The sequence below is a fragment of the Panicum hallii genome, chromosome 5, assembly GCF_002211085.1.
Source record: "Panicum hallii strain FIL2 chromosome 5, PHallii_v3.1, whole genome shotgun sequence".
Taxonomy (NCBI): domain Eukaryota; kingdom Viridiplantae; phylum Streptophyta; class Magnoliopsida; order Poales; family Poaceae; genus Panicum; species Panicum hallii.
Window position 1 is genome coordinate 2583430 of NC_038046.1, and position 18573 is coordinate 2602002.

Below are 18573 nucleotides of genomic sequence, written 5' to 3' on the forward strand. Positions count from 1 at the left end.
GTGTCGTGTATTCCCCCGTGTCCCACGTAGCGATCGAAGACCGGCGCAGCTTCCGGCGGCTAGCTAGCCTGGCCGCTTTGAGTGCTGATTCGGGAACATATGTGTGGCCTCCGAGACTTTTCTGACCCCTTCATTCCTTATGATTACTGCAATTAATAAAGTATGCCGTCTTTGCTGATACTTGGCATAAACGTATGTTAAGTTTATTGCGTTTTTGAAATTTGAGTTCATTGTGATTTTTGAAATGGGCAGTGTTCCCAACAGTGCCACATGTGCAAAAGAGCATTCAACTAATGATGGAATAGTCCTTCGAATGAATTCTCATAGTTTTGTTGTTCCGTGCGAAAAATTAGCATGAGAGTGTTTGTGTTCGGAATGATGCCTGCATATGCAGTTTCACATAGGAAAAACAAGACCGCATGTGATATCTTAACCGTCCATTTTTTCTCTCACTTAATATCTATTATTCAACGGTTGATAATTTCTCACTTAGATCTTATTCGGTTTGAAGAGGATTGGAGGAGGCCAATCCCCTCCAATCCCCTCAATCCCCTTGAGGAAGGGATTAACCGAACAATACCCTACCGGGCTGGTTTCAGCTTGACGAAACCCCAGTTCTTCTCTATCTTCATTGTTTCTTATCACCTCGTCATAGATAATGACATCGCACCCGAAAATGAAACCTAACATATCTGATTTTGGTCTCACCAACATTCAAATTAAAAGGACGCGAGTTTAAAGTGTACAATACACCTTTTCTATCTTCTCCAGACTGCTAGTGAGTTTGGATAGCATATAGACCTAACCAGTTTATTTAGATCTCAGCGTTAAAATTTCATACTCGATCATGATAAAAGAGTATCTAAATACTGCCCACTTGAGATCGCTCGTCTCAAGGCCTACGCCACCCAATGGAATTCCGACACCTGGTCGGGTACGACCACTTGAAACCACCCTTCTGTCTCTGCTCCGGCGTCAGGCTCGTGTAGTTCTTCCAATCCGCGGCGACGTCCTTGAGGTCGTGCACCTTGGTGTCCAGCCCGATGCAGCAGCAGGCGTGGATGGTGCAGACCTTCTCCGGGTCGTCGTGGTACTCGCAGAACCCGCCGAAGTACACCGTCTCCAGCGGCTCGATCTTGACCTGCAGCTTGCTCACGAGCTCGTGCCTGATGTTGACGAACACAGCCTGGTCGTGCTGCCCCGGGAACCTCTCCCTCGCCGCCCGCCAGTACCTCATCATCTGGATGGTCCGGTTCGTCGACTTCATGTAGTAGAGCCCGGTGTTGAGCGGGTTGTCCAGCGGCGCGCGAGACGGCTTGAAGTCGTCCGACGAGCAGCTCATGTCGGCGTACACGGGGAAGTGCCGGAACGGGTTGCGAAACCACACCATGTCGCAGTCCTGATCCATCGACCATCGATTGTTCTTCAGATTTGCGTTCATGAATCGCAGGTTAATGAAAAGATGGAGACTGAAAGTGTTGGGAGGGTATGATTGATGATCTTGCCGTGAAGAGGAAGTTGTAGCCGAGCTCGAGGACGCGCTGCTGGAAGGTGAGCTTGGTCCAGACGAGCTCCAGGTAGTCCGGGCTCATGAACGGCTTGGCGGAGCTCATGTCCAAGGACGGGGCGTTGAGGAAGTAGCAGTGACGGTGCACGGCCTTGCAGCGCTCGAACCCGCGGGCGTCGAGGGCGACCACGAGGAGGTGGTTGAGGAGGTGCGCGATGTCCACGCCGTTCCTGAAGCTGTCGAGGTAGAGGTCGAGCAGGGAGCCGGGCTGTGCCCATGCCTCGTTCACCGAAGTGATTATCACGGTCCTGTCCTCCATGGCCACTCTCGGCAGCAGCTCGGGTAGGCCCTTGAATATGACCTGCGTGTCAAATAATAAAATAATCTTAGCCTGGTTGAAAGTTTGAAACACAAAATTTGTATATATTAATTTTCAGGCTAAGCTTGATGTTACAGTGACTCTTGAAAAGCCCATTAACTAACCTGCATGGCCCATTCATCTGGGCCAATCGTCAGGCTTGGTCTGTCAAACGGTTCATTGATCATTGCGCCCCATAACCCATTGCGCCCTCTCTCTAAATCTAACTCATTGAAATTGAAAAGAAAACATCCTGTTATCATAACACCATCCCCAAACGAAGCAGAATGCATACATGCCAGCAACCCAAGTCTCGGTCAGCTATCTTGGCATACACAATCATCAAAAGTGAAAATGATCATAAAAAGAGGAGAATATTTAATTCCTTCAAAACTCAAACTATTCAAATTGATCTAATTCACCCTCTAATGGATATGTCTTTTATTTGTTGCTCCTTGTACAGATACTTTTCGGGTTCAAAACTTTTTAGGGGGATAGTAGGCATCATAATCAATTTTCCAAAAAGATATTTTGATTTTTTTTGTTTCATTTCCCATGTATATTCATACCTACAGTGTTGAAGTATTGTAGAATGCTTCTAGTTGATAAAATAATTGGAAAATTCCTTTAAAAAATTATGACATAGGGTATAATGACAACTGTCATCCAGCAAATTTTGAAACCAAAACAAAACTTGTACGTGGAGGGGGGAAAGGACAAAGTTCATTAGGGAGTGGCTCGGTCCAATTTGAATTGTGTTGGGGAGTTAATCGAATCGATAATTTGTTTGGAGGGTTAGTAAATGGACAAACTGAATTGTTTGAGAGTAGTAAAATATACTTTTGCAATCCGCAGGAAAAGACTTGGCGACAAAAAAAAAATCCATCCATGTAAAGTGTAAGAGCAAGGTGTCGGTTCATACGCCACTCATATACACGAACAAAAGATTGCACGCACCGGCATGTGCATGATGTCTCATGGAGTGCAATACGCATCACGTGCGATCCCTACCTCATTTGCACCGTCGCCCGCCGGCGGCACGGCCCCGCTCCCCCAGCTGCGCGAGATGCTGGACAGCCCCTCGCCGAGGCGGTCGGACGCGAGCAGGAAGAGGAGGGCCGTGGGCAGCGCGGCGCCGAGGAGGAAGCTCGCCGCGTGGCTGCCCGCCTCCTTCCTCCCGAACCCCAGCCCCATGCCGCTAAAGAAGCACGCGATCGAGCTGGGCTGAGCTGCGAACGGGCTAGGTGTGGCCGACCGATCGGCAACCCCGGCGACTACTAGTACTATTCCGTTTCCATCCATTTCCACAAACGTGGGCTGGTTTTCAAAGAAGAAGCCATCAAGCAACGTGCGAGCAGGCAGCAGCCGGTAGGCGCGGGTGCGCCGCCTCGCCACGCCACGGTTTTGACGCGCGAGAGGCAGCCAGCGGCGTACGTCCGCGGGCGGTCGGTTTTCCTCACGCCCAGCGTGAGAAGACTGGACCGGAACCGGACAGGCCGTGGGGCGGCGGCGCAGGTGATGCATCAGGTACCCAGCCGGTCAACGGTTTCGCAGTAGGTCCGAGGAATATTTGGCCCGTGCGATCGTGTACGTTTCAGATGGAGCTTCTACTTTGGACTATCTTGCAACAAGCTGTTACGGGAGCTTCTCAAATTGATGAGTTGAAATGCGAATTTTCAATTTCCCCCTCTGTTCCATATATAATATCTCGGGGTAAATTTTCACACACACACACACACACACAGAGATATATATATATATGTATACGGTTTGCTAATTTTTTATCGGCGCCGGTTTGGCGCGCCGCGCGGCCCTACACCGCGTCGGGTACGGCCACCTGGCCTTGCCGGCCTCCTTCTCCGCCGGCGGCAGGGCCGTGTAGTTCTTCCAGGCCGCGACGACGCCCCTGAGCTCGCGGACCTTGTTGTCCAGCCCGATGCAGCAGTTGGCGTGCATCGTGCAGACCCCGCCGTCGATCCCGTCGCGGAACTCGCAGAAGGTGCCGAAGAGCGCCGTGTCGAGGAACGCGATCCGGACGCCCAGCTCCCCCGCCAGCTCGCGCTTGATGTTGTCGAAGATCTTCTGGTCGTGGTGCGCCGGGAACCGCGGCCGCGCCGCCCGCCAGTACCGAACCATGGCCACCGTCCGCGCCGTCGACTTCACGTAGTAGAAGCCGGTGTTGGGCGAGTTCTTCAGGGACTCGGGATCGCCGGAGAAGGCGTCGCACGACATGGTCACGTCGGCGTACAGGTTGATGTGCCGGAACGGGTCGCGCAGCCACATCACGTCCACGTCCTGCTTTGCAGATGATTCGTTCTACCGATCAGTTCAGTTCAGAGCTGCTGGGTTCAATTCAATTCAGAGCTGCTCGAGGTAGTTATTGTAGGTGCCGACCGTGAAGAGGTAGTTGTAGCCGAGCTCAAGCACGCGCTGCTGGAGCGAGAGCTTGGTCCAGACGAGCTCGAGGTAGCCCTTGCTGAGGAAGCGGTTGGCGGCGCTGACGTTGGCGGACCTGACCTCGAGGAGGTAGCAGTGCGGGTGCACGGCCCTGCAGCGGTCGAACCCGCCGGCGTCGACGGCGACGATGAGGGTGTGGTTGAGCAGGTGCTCGATGCCCTCGCCGTTCCGGAAGCTCTCGCGGAAGAGGTCCAGCAGCGACCCCGGCGCCGCCCACGCCTCGTTCACCGACGTCACGATCACCGTCCGGTCGGCCGTGGCCACCCTCGGCAGCAGCTCAGCCAGCCCGGGAAACCTGTCCTGCTCCTCCGGCAGCAGAGCAATTCAATCCACAATCCAAAAGTTCTTCAGTCAAGCATGCAGCCCACAGAAACATGGCCCAGACTCATTTCAGCCCGTCACCAGGCAGCCTAGATACGTGGGCTGGCTCGGCCTAGTAATGGCCAGATGCGCTGCGGCCCATGGAAATAGCATAGATCAGCATGCATTGTGAGAGGAAGTCTAACCTCTTCGTCTCCGGCAGGCGCTGAGCCGCCGTCGTCGCTAGTGATATTTGCCGGTCGAGCCGGGCTGTTCAACAGCTGATACCCATTCCCAATGCTCGATATGCTTGTCAAGCGCTCGCCGACCCTGTCGGAGGCGAGGAAGAAGAGCAGGGCGGTAGGGAGGAGAGCCCCGAGCAGGAAAGAACCGAAACGGCCGAGCCCGCTCCGCTTGCTCATGCTGCCCATATGCGTGCGCTCTCGGTGTCACCTCGCCGCCGGGATCCAGCGAACAGAGGAGGACGGTGAGGGGATGGTGGTCGAGAGGACAGAGACGATGACTGACTAGATGGGCGAAACTGAATGCTCGTATATTAGTAGGCACGTCGCGAAGCTGCCCGAGCCCCGAAGATGGCAGGGATTCCCAAACGCCGACCTGCAGGCGTTTCCACGTGCATTCCACCATGACGTGCGTCGATGCAAATTAAAGCTGGCTCGCCTTTGAGTACGCCTTTGTTTCCTTCAGGTGATGAACTGTACTCGCGTCATTAGCCTTTGAGTGTTGTTCGGGTTACATGGTTTTGGTGATGAATTGTTGATGGTTTAGGCTCGATCTGAAAGTATTCTATTGTCTCATTGACGTATCTGGAATCTGGCCCAAGTTTCTAAGTTGGACCTTCGCCCCTGAAACAAAGAGGCGTGTAGATTGGATCAAGTTTCAGATTATTCATGAATCAACAGTGTTAACTTTCCCAAAGAATGTAACGTCGCAGCAGCATGAACCGCTCGTGCTTCGGTGGGAATCGCGGCACCGCCGCACCGGCTCGTCGCCTTGACGTAGAAGAACCCCGTGCTGGGCCAGTTGTCCAGGTTGTCGACGTCGCCGGAGAACACCTCGCTCGACGTGTCATGTCCGCGAACACGCTCATGCGAAAACCATGCACACTATCTCATTTCCCCCGATTTGTACACGTGTAAAATTACAATAAACTTAACGATGCCATCCACGCTGGGCAATCACACTCGCACGCGCGCACTGATCTGTAGCTCATCGCCGCGCACGCCTGCTCATCAGTGGATGCAAATGCCGGGCACCTTCCAGCGCACCGGCCCCCGGCTCCGCTCCCCTTCGTCCATGCTCCGGTACGCGCGCCACTCCCGCAGCAGGTTGCCGAGGTCGTGGAGCTTGGCGCCGAGGCCGACGCAGCAGTTGGCGTGCATGGTGTAGAGCGTGTTGAAGTCGCGGGTGTTGTTGCAGAACCCGGCGTTGTGCTCCGTGTCCAGGAACTGGATGCGGAGGCCCCGCGTGGACACCAGCTCCACCTTGATCTCGTTCAGCACCTGCTGCTCGTGCTTCCCCGGGAACGACTCGCGCGCCGCGCGCCACGCCTCGAACGCGCCCACCGTGCGCCGGCTCGACTTGGCGTACAGGAACCCCGTGTTCGGGAGGTTCATCGGGCTGTACGGGTCGCCGAAGAAGAAGTCCGACGAGGTCACCATGTGCGCCGCCACAGACATCCGCTCGAACGGGTTGCGGAACCATAGAATGTCCACGTCCTGCACCGTCAATTTCATTTTACTGCACCGTAAGCTATGCAAGAAATTCATGAATGAACAGTTCAGTCTTTTTTTTTAAATTGTTGGAAAATATCCACGTTTTAAAACATTTCAGCCTTTTGAGGAAGGTAACATCTGAAGGGTAATTTTGTAAATGTGAGCACATTGGATTGGACCAACTGTTCCTTTGGTCTGGTCTGAGAACTATTCCAAGTCCAACTGCTTCGCTACGTACCGTGAAGAGGAAGTTGTATCCGAGCTCGAGGATCCTCTGCTGCAGCCGGACCTTGCTCCACACCAGGTCGATGTAGTCCTTGCTCATGAACACCTTCTCGTCGGAGAGGTTGCGCCCGGCGGCCGCGGGGAGAAGGTAGCAGTGCGGGTGCACGGCGCGGCACCGCTCGAGGGCGCCGCCGTCGAGCGCCACCACGAGGAGGTGGTTCGCGAAGTGCGAGATCCGCTCGCCCGTGCGGAAGCTCTCGAGGAAGAGATCCAGCAGCGAGTCCTCGGCCGCCCACGCCTCGTTCACCGACGTCATGATCACCGTCCGGTCCTCGTCCGCCACCGCGCGCAGCAGCCGCTCCAGCTCGTCCTGCTCCGGCGCCGGCGCTCCCTGGATGAGCCAAAAAAGGAAAAATCAGTTGCCAAGAAGACAGATAGAATCAACAAAAGTTGCTGCTTTTGCTACCAGAAAAAAAAGTTCAGAACCCGAGAACCGGGCTGATGTGATGAATTAACCTTTGCTTCGGCGTGAGCAGGAGCAGCAGGTTCTCCCGCCGGGCTCGCCTCTTGGGCGGGAGCGTCAAACTCCGTGGTTCCATTGGCCCAGCTCGATATCCCCGTGAAACGCGCGCCGCTACTCGCGGACGTCAGGAAGAAGATCAGGACGGCGGCGGCGGACGCCCCGAGGATGAAGGACATGAGCTGGTGAAGCGCGTTCTGCTGGCTCCCCATGGCAAGACCCGCGAACTGCCAACGCCGCCGAGAGAAGCCAAGAACGGAGAAGGGGTGCAGAGGAGTGCCGTAAAGGGAAACTGCTTGTTCGACTCTTTGGTTCGTTTTCCACCCCCCCCCCCCCTTTAAAAAAATCCCACGGGAGAAACTTAACAATTTGGTGCGTTAGGGTGTTGATCCAGATTTCTGGTGTTGATCTTGTCAAGGAGGGTGACATTAGCCAATGAGACCGATTCAGTCGTGTTGCAAACGGTGTAGGATATTGGTGTATGGTTATGTTTCACTGTCTTACATGTGCATTTCCAATGCTCATGTGGAGGGTCAAACCTTCTCGGCCTTGATTATGGAAATGTCCTGTGCTTCTTCAGTGATCTGAGTCTGCAACCTATTGGTCCCATGCGCATCAGATTCAGAAACTTCCTACTGGGTATATTGAACTACGTCGCCACCAACCATAATTCTCCTTTAGTTAAATTGCAAATTTTGCAGCGTGATGTGCTGTGCATTCTCTGAAGTGGTAGTATTTTTTTACGTGGGCTCATACTAATAAAGATTATATTCGTGAGCCATCAGAGTTTTTCTTTCTTTTAACCATGCATGTAGATTAATCTCGTTCTGGCCGTTGAACACCTAAATTTATCGCCTGTTCTGCTGTTCTTATGTACAGTAATTTATTAATTTGTTCAACGCTTCACGCTACCTTGTTCTTAATAAATACATTAATGAACTAACGATCCATTGGTGATTTATATTACTAGCATCTTCTGTTGCTTTCGTACGGGTTTCGCGTGGCCCTCGCTGAGCGAAGCCCGGATAACTAACGCAAAATAAAGATGACCCAAGTATCTAACCGTGGGCGACGGGTCGAGCTGGTTCCCTGTTCCAGCTGAATTATTGCTTGGTCTTGTCAAACTCGGATGGCACCGTGCGTCGACGAAATGTTGGTCACCTACCTTCCGGCTCCGGGGCAGTCGGTCTCTTTTTTCCGCCTCGCGGATCTGTGACCTTGAGGAAAGTAGCGGCTAAAAGGATGCGATTGACTGGTTCGTGAAAGGTTAAAAATGCAGGGTATGTTTTGCCCCGTTTATTCGTCGAGGGCATTTCGCGACGTCGCCTTTGGTTGAGACTTGAATGAAAGAAGACGAACGAAGACATATTTCCGGGCCGGGATTTCTTCGCTGTTGGGCCTTGTTATAAACTCAATTGGCCCAGCTAAGGTCTGGCCCACGGGAGCAGGCCTGAGGTACGGGCCACGTGGCCCATTTATTTGCTCCCTCCATTTTAAGCTATAGATCGTTTTAACTTTTTTAAATTTTTTATTTTAAAATATAGGTTGTTTTAGTTTTTCTAAATTTATAGATTTTGCTTATATATCTAAACATACATATTATATCTAGATACGTAGAAAATATAATGAATCTAAAAATCTCAAAATGATCTACATTTTAAAACGGAATGAGTAACCGAAATTTCAACCCAAGCGAGGAGCAACGAACAAATGATCAAAGAAGCTATGTTGCTTGTTTGTTCCTTCTCAGGCGGCTTTCATCAGCAGAAAATAGACAGCATCGTCAGCTGACGAGCAGTTAATCCTCAGGTTTCTCACAGCACAGGCAGTGCCGGTTGCTTTCGTTCCAGCGTGCGCAAGTAAAGCGGCAGAATTCCAAACTAGTGGTGCCAGATCATCCAACGAATGATATTAGTTTTGTTCACATTGCTACTGGATGTTATCAGAAGGTTCCACACATCAAGCGGTATCCTATTTTAGCTATGCATTCAAATAAATGTGAGGATATATGTTTTTCACTTTTACGGCATTCAGCGAATCCGACTTGGATAAGTCAGGAACCTGCTTGCCTCGTTGTAAGTTACAGTAGCAGTTGCATGCTACTAAGCCTACTAGGTCATGCAAATGTATTCCAAGAAATATGATATTCGCCGAACGTCCAATCATAAGATATCTTGAAAGTGAATCGTATTCCACGATGAAATGTGATATATGGAAAAGGTGGAGTCTTCAGGTATTTCGATTGATTATAGATGACTCAAACATCAAATAGCTTGGATTTGCATCGTTGATTATCCTTGGGACGCACACCTTATATTTATCAAAACAAAAAAAGATGTGATGGCTGCAGCCTTTTGGTCTAGGTGCTCCCTCCCTCGTGCCACTATACTAAGAAACATAATATAGAGCCAATAGCATCACATATTTAGGACAGAAGGAAACCCAGAAAAGCTTTGGAATTTTGTAGCACAAACAGCGCTCCTTGATTTTTTTTTGGCTCCAGGTAAACATTTATTGTTCAGCACTTGAGTACCGCCAGTAACAATTTATTTGTTGACCGTAACTTATTGAATGGGCCATGCAGATTCAATTCCTATAGAATTTTATTTTTTTTATGGAACTCTCTAGAACAAAGGATTGAACTGTACCTATTTCTTTGAAATTTGGAATGAGTTATTTCATGGAAACATAGGAGGAAAATAATCACCAGGTGCAGCCTCCTGTTTTCTTTCCTTTTTATTTTAGGATTCCTGTGTTTTAGATCCCTGTATGAGTTCAATTGCATGTAAATTGCTGCCCAGCACCATCAAATACAAGTGGCCGACAAGTTGCATGGTTTTTCTAAAAAGTTGTCGGTTGTTGCGATGGGATCTTTTGGCTGCTAGGGCGTGAGGTGTTGACCAAGCGCGCACTTACGAAAAGCTTGCACTTTGTACTAGCCAAGCACCCAATTATTGCTTGGTCCTTCCCAATCTTCCCCCACTTCTCTGCATTTCTAGCACACGAAACACAGACCACAGATGGATCGCAGAGTGCAGTAGGAGCACATAGGTCAATGGAGGTGGTGAGCGCTTCTCATGGCGTGTTGGGTCCGCTACTGGGGAAGCTCACCTCCCTGCTCGCCGACGAGTGTGCCCGCCTCGAAGGTGTCCGCCGTGAGATCCGGTCACTCAGATCTGAGCTGATCAGCATGCATGCTGCAGTCCAGAAGTATGCCAAGCTGCAAGATCCTGATGTCCAAGTGAAGGCATGGATATCGCTGGTGAGGGAGCTGGCCTATGACACCGAGGATGTCGTTGACAAGTTCGTCCACCACCTTGGCAACGGCTGCCACAACGGTGGCTTCAAGGAGTTCTTCCGGAAGACTGCTCGCCGACTCAAGACTCTTGGGTCTCGCCGCGGGATAGCCAACCAAATTGACGAGCTGAAGGCTCGTGTCAAGGAGGTGAAAGAGCTCAAGAGCAGTTACAAGCTGGATGATATTGCTGGTAGCACCTTTGAGCATTCCGCTGTGGATCCCCGGTTGTCTGCGCTTTTTGTCGAGGAAGAACACCTTGTGGGCATTGACGGTCCAAGAGAAGATCTTGTCAATTGGATGGTGGAAGAGAAAGATAGCTCGACCAAGAATCTCAAGGTGTTGTCTATTGTTGGGTTCGGAGGGCTGGGAAAGACGACGTTGGCCAAAGAGGTCTGTCGCAAGATCCAAGGGCATTTTCATTGTCAGGCTTTCGTCTCAATCTCTCAAAAGCCGAATGTGAAGAACATTATGAAGGATCTGATCTACCAAGTGCCATGCAAGAAAGAATTTAAAGAAGATATTGACACTTGGGATGATAAGAAATTTATTGCGAAGCTAAGGGAACTGCTACAAGATAAGAGGTAATTTCATTCAACGAACTATCTAGGTTTTAGGATCATTCCTTAATACTGGACAGACTATATTTATTTGAGGTAAACAGACCAACTATATTGCAGTGGGAAAGAATCAAATGGTAAAAGAAAATAGCACGTGTAAAAATGTGTCACTAGATGGTGTGCCACTTTCATTCTTAGCATGAAACAACAAAACAATAATTCTTTCATTCTTCAACTCGAACCACTATATATGGTTGTGCCACTTTTGAAAGCAACAAATTGAAACTCCCCATACTGACTAGCCTTAGCATGATTTTGATGTCATTCTGTTCCTACTTAAACTCTTTTCATAATTGGTTAACAATATTTACTTATATCAATTAGGTACCTCATCGTTATTGATGATATATGGTCTGTATCAGCATGGGGCACTATTAAATGTGCTTTCCCGGAGAATAACCTTTCTAGCAGAATTATAGCCACCACACGAATTGTTGATGTAGCAAGATCATGTTGTCCGCGTGGTGATATTGACCGCATCTATGAAATGGAAGCCCTAAGTGATCTTCACTCCAAAAGATTGTTTTTCAAAAGAATATTTGGTTCCGAGGACTGCTGCCCTGATGTGCTAAAACAGGTTTCAAATAAAATATTGAAGAAATGTGGAGGCCTACCATTGGCGATTATCAGTATATCCAGTTTATTGGCAAACCGACCAGTGGTACAAGACGAGTGGGAGAGGGTCAGAAGGTCTATTGGTTCTGCACTGGACAAAAACCGAAGCTTAGAGGGAATGAATAGCATACTATCCCTTAGCTACAATGATCTTCCACCTAATCTTAAGACCTGTTTGTTATACTTAAGCATATTTCCGGAGGACACTGTCATTGAAAGGGAGATGTTAGTGAGGCGATGGATAGCAGAAGGCTTTATCTGTGAAGAGCGTGGACAGAGCAAACAAGAGGTTGCCGAGAACCATTTCTATGAGCTAATCAACAGAAGCATGTTCCAACCAGTGGAAATTGGCTACGATGGAAAGGCTCATGGTTGTCAAGTCCACGACATGATGCTTGAGCTCATCATTTCAAAATCGGTTGAAGATAATTTCATCGCTTTCATGGGCCATGGGCAGAATGATCTGGCAAATCGCCATGGTCTTATACGGCGACTGTCAGTCCATTACATTGACCAAGAGCAGGCATCTGTATTGGCAAATGAAGATTTAAGTCATGTTCGATCTCTAACGGTGATAACATCAGCTTGCATCAAACACTTGCCTAGTCTTGCTGAGTTTGAAGCTTTGCGTGTACTAGATTTTCAAGGTTGCCAAAATGTGCAAGAGTATGATATGAATGGTATAGATAAACTTTTCCAGCTGAAGTATTTGAGCTTTAGCCGCACTAACATGCGGGAGCTACCATCAGGAATTGTGAGGCTATATGGTCTAGAGACGCTAGATCTTAGAGATACATGTATCGAAGAGTTGCCACCCGAGATTGTTCAGCTCATTAAGCTACAGCATTTACTTGCGTCCGTTGGGGCTGCAGGTGGAGTGAAGATACCAAATAGGATTGGAAATATGAGAAACTTACGGGTGATCTCAGGCTTTAATGTTATCGAGAGTTCATTAGGTGCGGTGGAGGAGCTGGGGAATCTGACAGCTTTGTATGAACTATATATACATCTGGACGGTGGAGGATCTCAGGAGTACAAGAGACATGAAGAGATGTTACTTTCCTCTCTATGCAAGCTTGGCGGATGCAAACTCCAGTCTTTATCTATACGTGCTGCCAACTCGATACCACTCCAGTTCTTATATTCTTGGTCCCCTCTGCCATCTTCTCTCAAAAGTTTTCGTATGTTCACTCACTATTATTTTCCGAAGATGCCGAAGTGGATTGCGCCAAAACTCACCCGTCTTGCATGCCTACACATTAATTTAGTGGAAATAACGGAGGAGGATCTGCGCATACTTGGGGAGATGCGTGCCTTGCTTTCTCTGTTGTTAGCATGCAATGGTGCCCAAAATGAAAGGATCGTTTTCAGAGGCCATGCATTCCCATGTTTGAAGGAATTCCACCTTTTTATTGATAATTTTGGTACAAGGCCAACATATGTGAAGTTTGAAGAAGGGGCGATGCCAAAGCTCGAGAAGCTTCACGTGCCATTCTTTGTGTCAGTGGCAAAAGCTTATTATGGGTTTAGCTTAGGTATTAACCATCTCCCATGTCTGAAACATGCTGATGTTATACTTGACAATATACACGCGACATCTTCCGAAAGCAAGGCTGCAGTGGCTGCCATAAGGACTGAAGCAAATGCCCACTCCAATCATCCCAGGGTATTGATATATGGAAAAGGACGCGAAGGGAGTTACACGGATGAGGAAGAGGGCTAGATACCTGAGGGAAATGTTACCATCACTACATTTCATTACCACTGCGAGAGGTATTGATCTTAAAATTACCAATTTAAAAATCTGCTATTGCTTTCTGTACATAACGTATATATTTCCTTTGTATCTCCAAGGGATTTGACACGGCCACATGCCCTAACCTTTCTCGTTCAGGTGCTGCTCTGCCTTGAATGAATGTTGCTGTGAAGCTTCGAACCGACATTCGTTTTGCCTTTCAGATGGGAATACACATGGCGAACGAAGAAGCTCAAATAAAGATGTCTCGGAAGAAGTTGCCCTAATTGAGTCGCTCTGCTACATAGCACCCATTCCGTTTTGTATCTGATTTTATTTCCCCCTTGTTTTGCCTTTCAGATGGGAATACACATGGCGAACGTTGAATTCAATATTTATTTATTGTTAATCCCATTTGCTACACTCCTCTCATCTCAAAAATAAGCTTGTTATACTATGCTCAGTATTCTTGAATGGTAATTATAGTTCCGAAGAGAATGGTAACTGCAATTACTTTTTCCGTTGCAGAACGCCCAAAGACCAGGATAATTGCTTACTTCGGGATTCAAGCCATGTTTGGATGCGCTCCAACTAAAATTTAGCTTGCTAAAGTTTGAAGATCTTTTTAGCAAACTAAAGGTTATATTGCTAAACTTTAGCAGGGGCTGTTTGGATCCCCTTGCTAAACTCTTCTAAGTGATCATGATATCTATATTTAATTCTCTGCTCCACCCCCACCCTTCGTTTAATTGCGAGGGTAATTTAAACTTTCATTACTTTTAGCAATCTTTGACTTGCTAAAGGCTAAAGTACTTTTGAGGCTCCAACTAAAATTTTAGCAAAATTTTAGTTGAAGCTATTTGGATCCAAAGTTGCTAAAGTTTAGCAACTAAACTTTAGCAAAGGGTCCAAACAGATCCAGCGTGCATCCATCCGGTCTCCCCAGCCATTCAGTCACCCAGCAGTTGACGCGCCAGGTCTCCCGGTAGGGGGCGCGGCGCACATGCCCCGCGGCGCGGCGCACATGCTGACACCAGAGCTAAACTGTACCTGTTTTCACCGGGCGGTAGTAACTTGTTTACGCTCTGAAAATGTTTCCCTTGTTGCATAAATGTGCCAAGGCCCATCAGTGCCCTCCTGTACCTGCACTGTGCCTGTGCACCCAAACGTATCATATAAAAGCTATGTGAGCAGCAGCCACGTACCGAGCGAGGTACACTCTCCGGCTCTCCCTGTACAGCGTGGGTGTGTGCCCCCTCTCCTCTGCCGCCCATCATAAAGCCATGCAAGTACCCATACACCCCACGACATTTGCATTAAACTCCATCCGCATGCCCTCCCTTTGCATTGCTTTCATCAAGGCAAGGACTAGCTAATCCAATCATCCCCTCCAGGCTTAGCCCATTTCAATGCGTCCCCTTTGGATTAGTACACGCCTGTTCCAGCAGTTCGAATGCTAGCTAGCTTAGCTCCCTGCGCCCTTTCTCGCTCGCTGTTAGGTAGGTCTAGCGCGAAGCGAAGCAGCTGAGCTGCCAAGTGAGCCAGTACTGAGTAGTGGTCCTCGTATCGTACGCCGTCCTGCTTGCTGATGATCTGAGCTCGCTCCGAACAGTCCACACCTTTTTCAGAGTCCTGTTGTGGCTTTGACAGCACGCTTGCTCTTGCGTTGCTAGGGGGGCTCATGCATCTCCCTTTCGTGAGGTGGTGGATCCGTCTGCACTGCACCCATGTTCAGGGGAGGACGATCTGTTCCCTCTCAGCTGAAGACCGAGAACGTTCCATGAGAACTGGGTGGGGGTGGGACGTGGCTCAGTACTGTGTTGCCTTTGACCACCTTATTAGCTCATTTGTATCTTTTTTTCCTTCTCTTCTTTAGAACTCGGATCACCTCCAACACGTGTTTTACTATCCCAACTTGGATCACCTACAACTCGGATCACCTCCAGTACGTGGCTTCAAGTTTTCTTTATTAAACAGGGTTCCAAGTGTTTTACTATTTGAGAGTTCATGTATAATGTTGTGTTCACCTTATGTAGCCTTATGTAGCTGTTATTAAACAGGGTTCTAAGTGTTTTACTAACTGTATGAATCTTGTTGCACATGCGGAATCCAAGCTGGAGGAGGCACTGAAAATTGATCCCAGCAAGGCTGATGCACTCTGGTGCTTGGGAAATGCTCAGACCTCTCATGGATTCTTCACTCCAGATACAGGGAAGGCAAATGAGTACTTTGTGAAGGCAACCGAGTGTTTCCAGAAGGCTGTTGACGTGGTATGTCTCTGCTGCTAGTTTGCTGGCTTCATTTATACACATTTCCACCATTCCTTTATGTGACCTTCTGTATGTGGGCTGACCGCTACATGAAGTCAGATTGAGATGGAAAGCATCTGGAAGAATGTTCATAAAAGAACCATTTTTACATTTCACCATCCAAAGTTACAAACTTATGTTTCTGCTGTTGCCCCTTGTGCTCTTTGGTTTAGCTGGAAATTGATGTGTGCTCCTGTTTGTAGGAACCTGCAAATGATCTGTACAAGAAGTCTTTGGACCTGTCATCTAAGGTGTGTTCTGTTCTCCCTTTTGTTCTGCAGGACATATATGCTGTTAAGCTATAATGCATCCATAGAACTGTAACCAGAGCCTAAACTAAGCTAATAATCTTACTGGATTTGAGTTTTGTGTCAGAAATCAGGTGTGACTTATTACATTTAATTATTGTGTTTGTTACAACTTGCAGTGATAAAACGGATTTTTGACAATTGATTATGATTTTTCATTTTGGCAGCATTTTTATTGTCATGCTTGTATGAGTGATAATCACCTGTGTAAGATCGTTATTGCAACATTTGCTTTCAATTATATCAGGCACCTGAACTGCATTTGGAGATCCATAGGCAAATGGCTTCTCAGGCGGCAGCGACACAAGCATCCTCAGCCTCAAATCCAAGGGTAAATCTATCTTGCTGTGAAGAACTACTTAAATTATTTGTAGTTGCGTGAGAATAGTTGCATACACCATTGTTGTATATTGGACTGATGGTCTTATGATTAGACTTCTTGTTAATAAGATACTACTCTTTCAGCTAAGGTTGCTACTTCAGCACTCTAGCACCCCATTTTGTCACCTTGCTGGCTTGTCCTGTTGCATGCATGATCATAAGATAGCTAAGATCCCTCCCTCATTGCACTAGTCAATTTGCAGCATGAGCAAAAAAAAAAGAGAAAAGGGTGGGGGTTAATTCCGTAGCCAAATCTAAATGATACAAAACTCTTCTGTTGTACTTTTCTCGTTAGTCATTACAAGTTATATCATTTTTCACCAGCGTTCAGCTGTGTATATTTAAAATCAAATAGTGGTCCCTCCTTTTCATATATGCTTCATTAATCCAGTATTTGATACTCTAGTTCTTACTTGCGAGTATTCTTCAGTTGAGAACTAATCAAGGCTGATTTTCTTTCCCAGTGTTTTGATTTCTTATGCCATTCTTCAATTATGATTTTGTATGCCAGTCAATATACAGTTTGAGCGCAATAGAATAGAGATTTGGGTAGTGGAGCCAACATGTTGGGCTGGCTGCTGGGATTTTACCCCTTCTCTGTCCACCTGTGCTGGAGGGATTGCGACTGGATTCAGATGCTGCTCTAGACTGAGCCTGGGTATAGGGTACTCAAACAGTGCCCCTGTTTTCTGGCCATTGAGCCCCTGTTCTGTGTTCTAGAGTCCATCAATTCTTATGATAAGCCAATTGGTCATAACTCAGAGAAATTATGAACCAGTTTTCTTTTTTTGACTTTTTGTAGTGTTGCGGTTTCATACGCCTTGTTGTTTGACGCTTTCCTTACCTTTGTCTAAGTTGACTATATTATATATAACTTTTCAGCAATCAAGGAAGAAGAAGGAGGATACTGACTTCTGGTATGATGTTTGTGGATGGGTGATCCTTAGTGTCGGCATTTTTGCTTGGGTCGGAATGGCCAGAGCAAACATCCCCCCTCCACCACCACCGCCAGCAAGGTGAACCGGATGCACCGCCACCAGAACCTTGCAAATGGCGTAGCCGCATATCTGTGTCAAGTGCCTCGACATGAATCTTGCTAGGAGTTAGTTTGTGTATGGAAGAGGAAATGGTGTTTCCATGTTACGGTTTGGTCACATTTTCATGCCTGTTTTCCTTTCGACCCTTGATGAGGTTTCCTCTGTCATCGACGTACGGTGCTGGATAGTTTTGTACTTGCTTACCTTGGCTGCTGTTTTGAGGTTAAGGCTGCGTTGAACCTACTTCTGTTTTAAGAAAGTAGAAACTGAATTAAATAGGTTCAGCTTTTCTGCAGCTGTTTTGAAAAAGTTGGTTTTCTTTAGTATAAATTTGAAAGCAGATTGTACCTTACTTTTGCAGCTTTTCCAAATTTATGAAAATACACATCTACTATTGATCATATATATATCCTTTCAATTCTTTTTTATATATAAGAAAATAAAAATTTTCATATATAGGGAAATAAAGAATAAAAAAGTTAACTCCAAATATTTTCATATATATATATAAATAAAGATTTAAAGGAAAAAGAATTTGGTCATCACAAATAAATATTGTATACTGCCAATTTGCACAAAGATAAAAGGTCGACAACTCACAGCAGTTTGAACCAAACAATTTTCAGCTTTTTCACAGCAGATATGTCATAGCAGTTTTTTCAAACAAACATATAGCAACAGTTTTTTCACACCTCACGGATCAAACAAAACAAAGGCACCCCAACCCTCGCGCGCCACTGACCACTGGTTCGCACATGATTCGCTCTCGTGTCACAGGATGTGGGGCCTTGCTGCCGTGCCTGCCGTGGAGGGCCAGCCACACGCAGCTGGGCCTGGTGGCCACTGGCCAGTGCCGCGCGCTACTTGCTGCTGTCTCGTGCCGTCAAGCGCCGCCCTCGTACCGGGCTTCCGGAAGCGAACGGCCCATCCCGTCGCCGCTCTCCGGCAGGCCGGGCTGGACGGCCACGGCCGGCATCCCCCTGCTCCTGAGCGGCGCGGACGTCGCGCTTACCTGCGGCTCCGGCGAGTCGGCGAGAACCGCCCGTCACGCCAGAAACGAGAGAACTGGCCTTTTACCCGTTTTACCCTTCAAGATTTTTGGTTATTCGATGACTTGTATAATTTGCAGTAAAACTGTACAAGGGTTCAGTATATGTGTATTATCCAAAC

General features: G+C 47.8%; 6 protein-coding genes across 7 annotated transcripts; 2 read left to right on the forward strand and 4 right to left on the reverse strand.

The window, feature by feature from the left end:
• Positions 1 to 677: 677 nt before the first annotated feature.
• On the reverse strand, positions 678 to 3135 carry LOC112894317 (uncharacterized protein At4g15970-like). 2 transcript variants are annotated; one of them, XM_025961984.1, is made up of 4 exons: positions 2877 to 2977; positions 1991 to 2088; positions 1506 to 1868; positions 678 to 1399 (listed from the first exon to the last, which is right to left on the reverse strand). In XM_025961984.1, the coding sequence occupies exons 2-4, from the start codon at positions 2051 to 2053 to the stop codon at positions 893 to 895; spliced, it is 933 nt and encodes a 310-aa protein (XP_025817769.1). In that variant the 5' UTR covers positions 2054 to 2088; positions 2877 to 2977; the 3' UTR covers positions 678 to 892. The 2 variants fall into 2 exon arrangements, with proteins under 2 accessions (XP_025817769.1, XP_025817768.1); XM_025961983.1 differs by lacking the exon at positions 1991 to 2088 and having other exon boundaries at positions 2877 to 3135.
• Positions 3136 to 3638: 503 nt separating this feature from the next.
• Positions 3639 to 4191, reverse strand: LOC112895970 (uncharacterized protein At4g15970-like). Its single transcript, XM_025963989.1, has one exon. The coding sequence runs from the start codon at positions 4146 to 4148 to the stop codon at positions 3639 to 3641; it is 510 nt and encodes a 169-aa protein (XP_025819774.1). The 5' UTR covers positions 4149 to 4191.
• On the reverse strand, positions 4191 to 5044 carry LOC112895976 (uncharacterized protein At4g15970-like). Its single transcript, XM_025964000.1, has 2 exons — positions 4829 to 5044; positions 4191 to 4628 (listed from the first exon to the last, which is right to left on the reverse strand). Exons 1-2 carry the CDS (start codon positions 5042 to 5044, stop codon positions 4224 to 4226), a joined length of 621 nt encoding a protein of 206 aa, XP_025819785.1. The 3' UTR covers positions 4191 to 4223.
• A 688-nt stretch (positions 5045 to 5732) lies between these two features.
• Positions 5733 to 7426, reverse strand: LOC112892326 (uncharacterized protein At1g28695-like). Its single transcript, XM_025959495.1, has 3 exons — positions 7100 to 7426; positions 6597 to 6974; positions 5733 to 6361 (listed from the first exon to the last, which is right to left on the reverse strand). Exons 1-3 carry the CDS (start codon positions 7313 to 7315, stop codon positions 5876 to 5878), a joined length of 1080 nt encoding a protein of 359 aa, XP_025815280.1. The 5' UTR covers positions 7316 to 7426; the 3' UTR covers positions 5733 to 5875.
• A 2518-nt stretch (positions 7427 to 9944) lies between these two features.
• LOC112892325 (disease resistance protein RPM1-like) lies at positions 9945 to 14117 on the forward strand. Its single transcript, XM_025959494.1, has 3 exons — positions 9945 to 10982; positions 11343 to 13406; positions 13528 to 14117. Exons 1-2 carry the CDS (start codon positions 10159 to 10161, stop codon positions 13354 to 13356), a joined length of 2838 nt encoding a protein of 945 aa, XP_025815279.1. The 5' UTR covers positions 9945 to 10158; the 3' UTR covers positions 13357 to 13406; positions 13528 to 14117.
• A 1320-nt stretch (positions 14118 to 15437) lies between these two features.
• On the forward strand, positions 15438 to 17630 carry LOC112892327 (probable mitochondrial import receptor subunit TOM20). The gene is made up of 4 exons (XM_025959496.1): positions 15438 to 15638; positions 15881 to 15928; positions 16233 to 16316; positions 17249 to 17630. The coding sequence occupies exons 1-4, from the start codon at positions 15453 to 15455 to the stop codon at positions 17384 to 17386; spliced, it is 456 nt and encodes a 151-aa protein (XP_025815281.1). The 5' UTR covers positions 15438 to 15452; the 3' UTR covers positions 17387 to 17630.
• Positions 17631 to 18573: the final 943 nt, after the last annotated feature.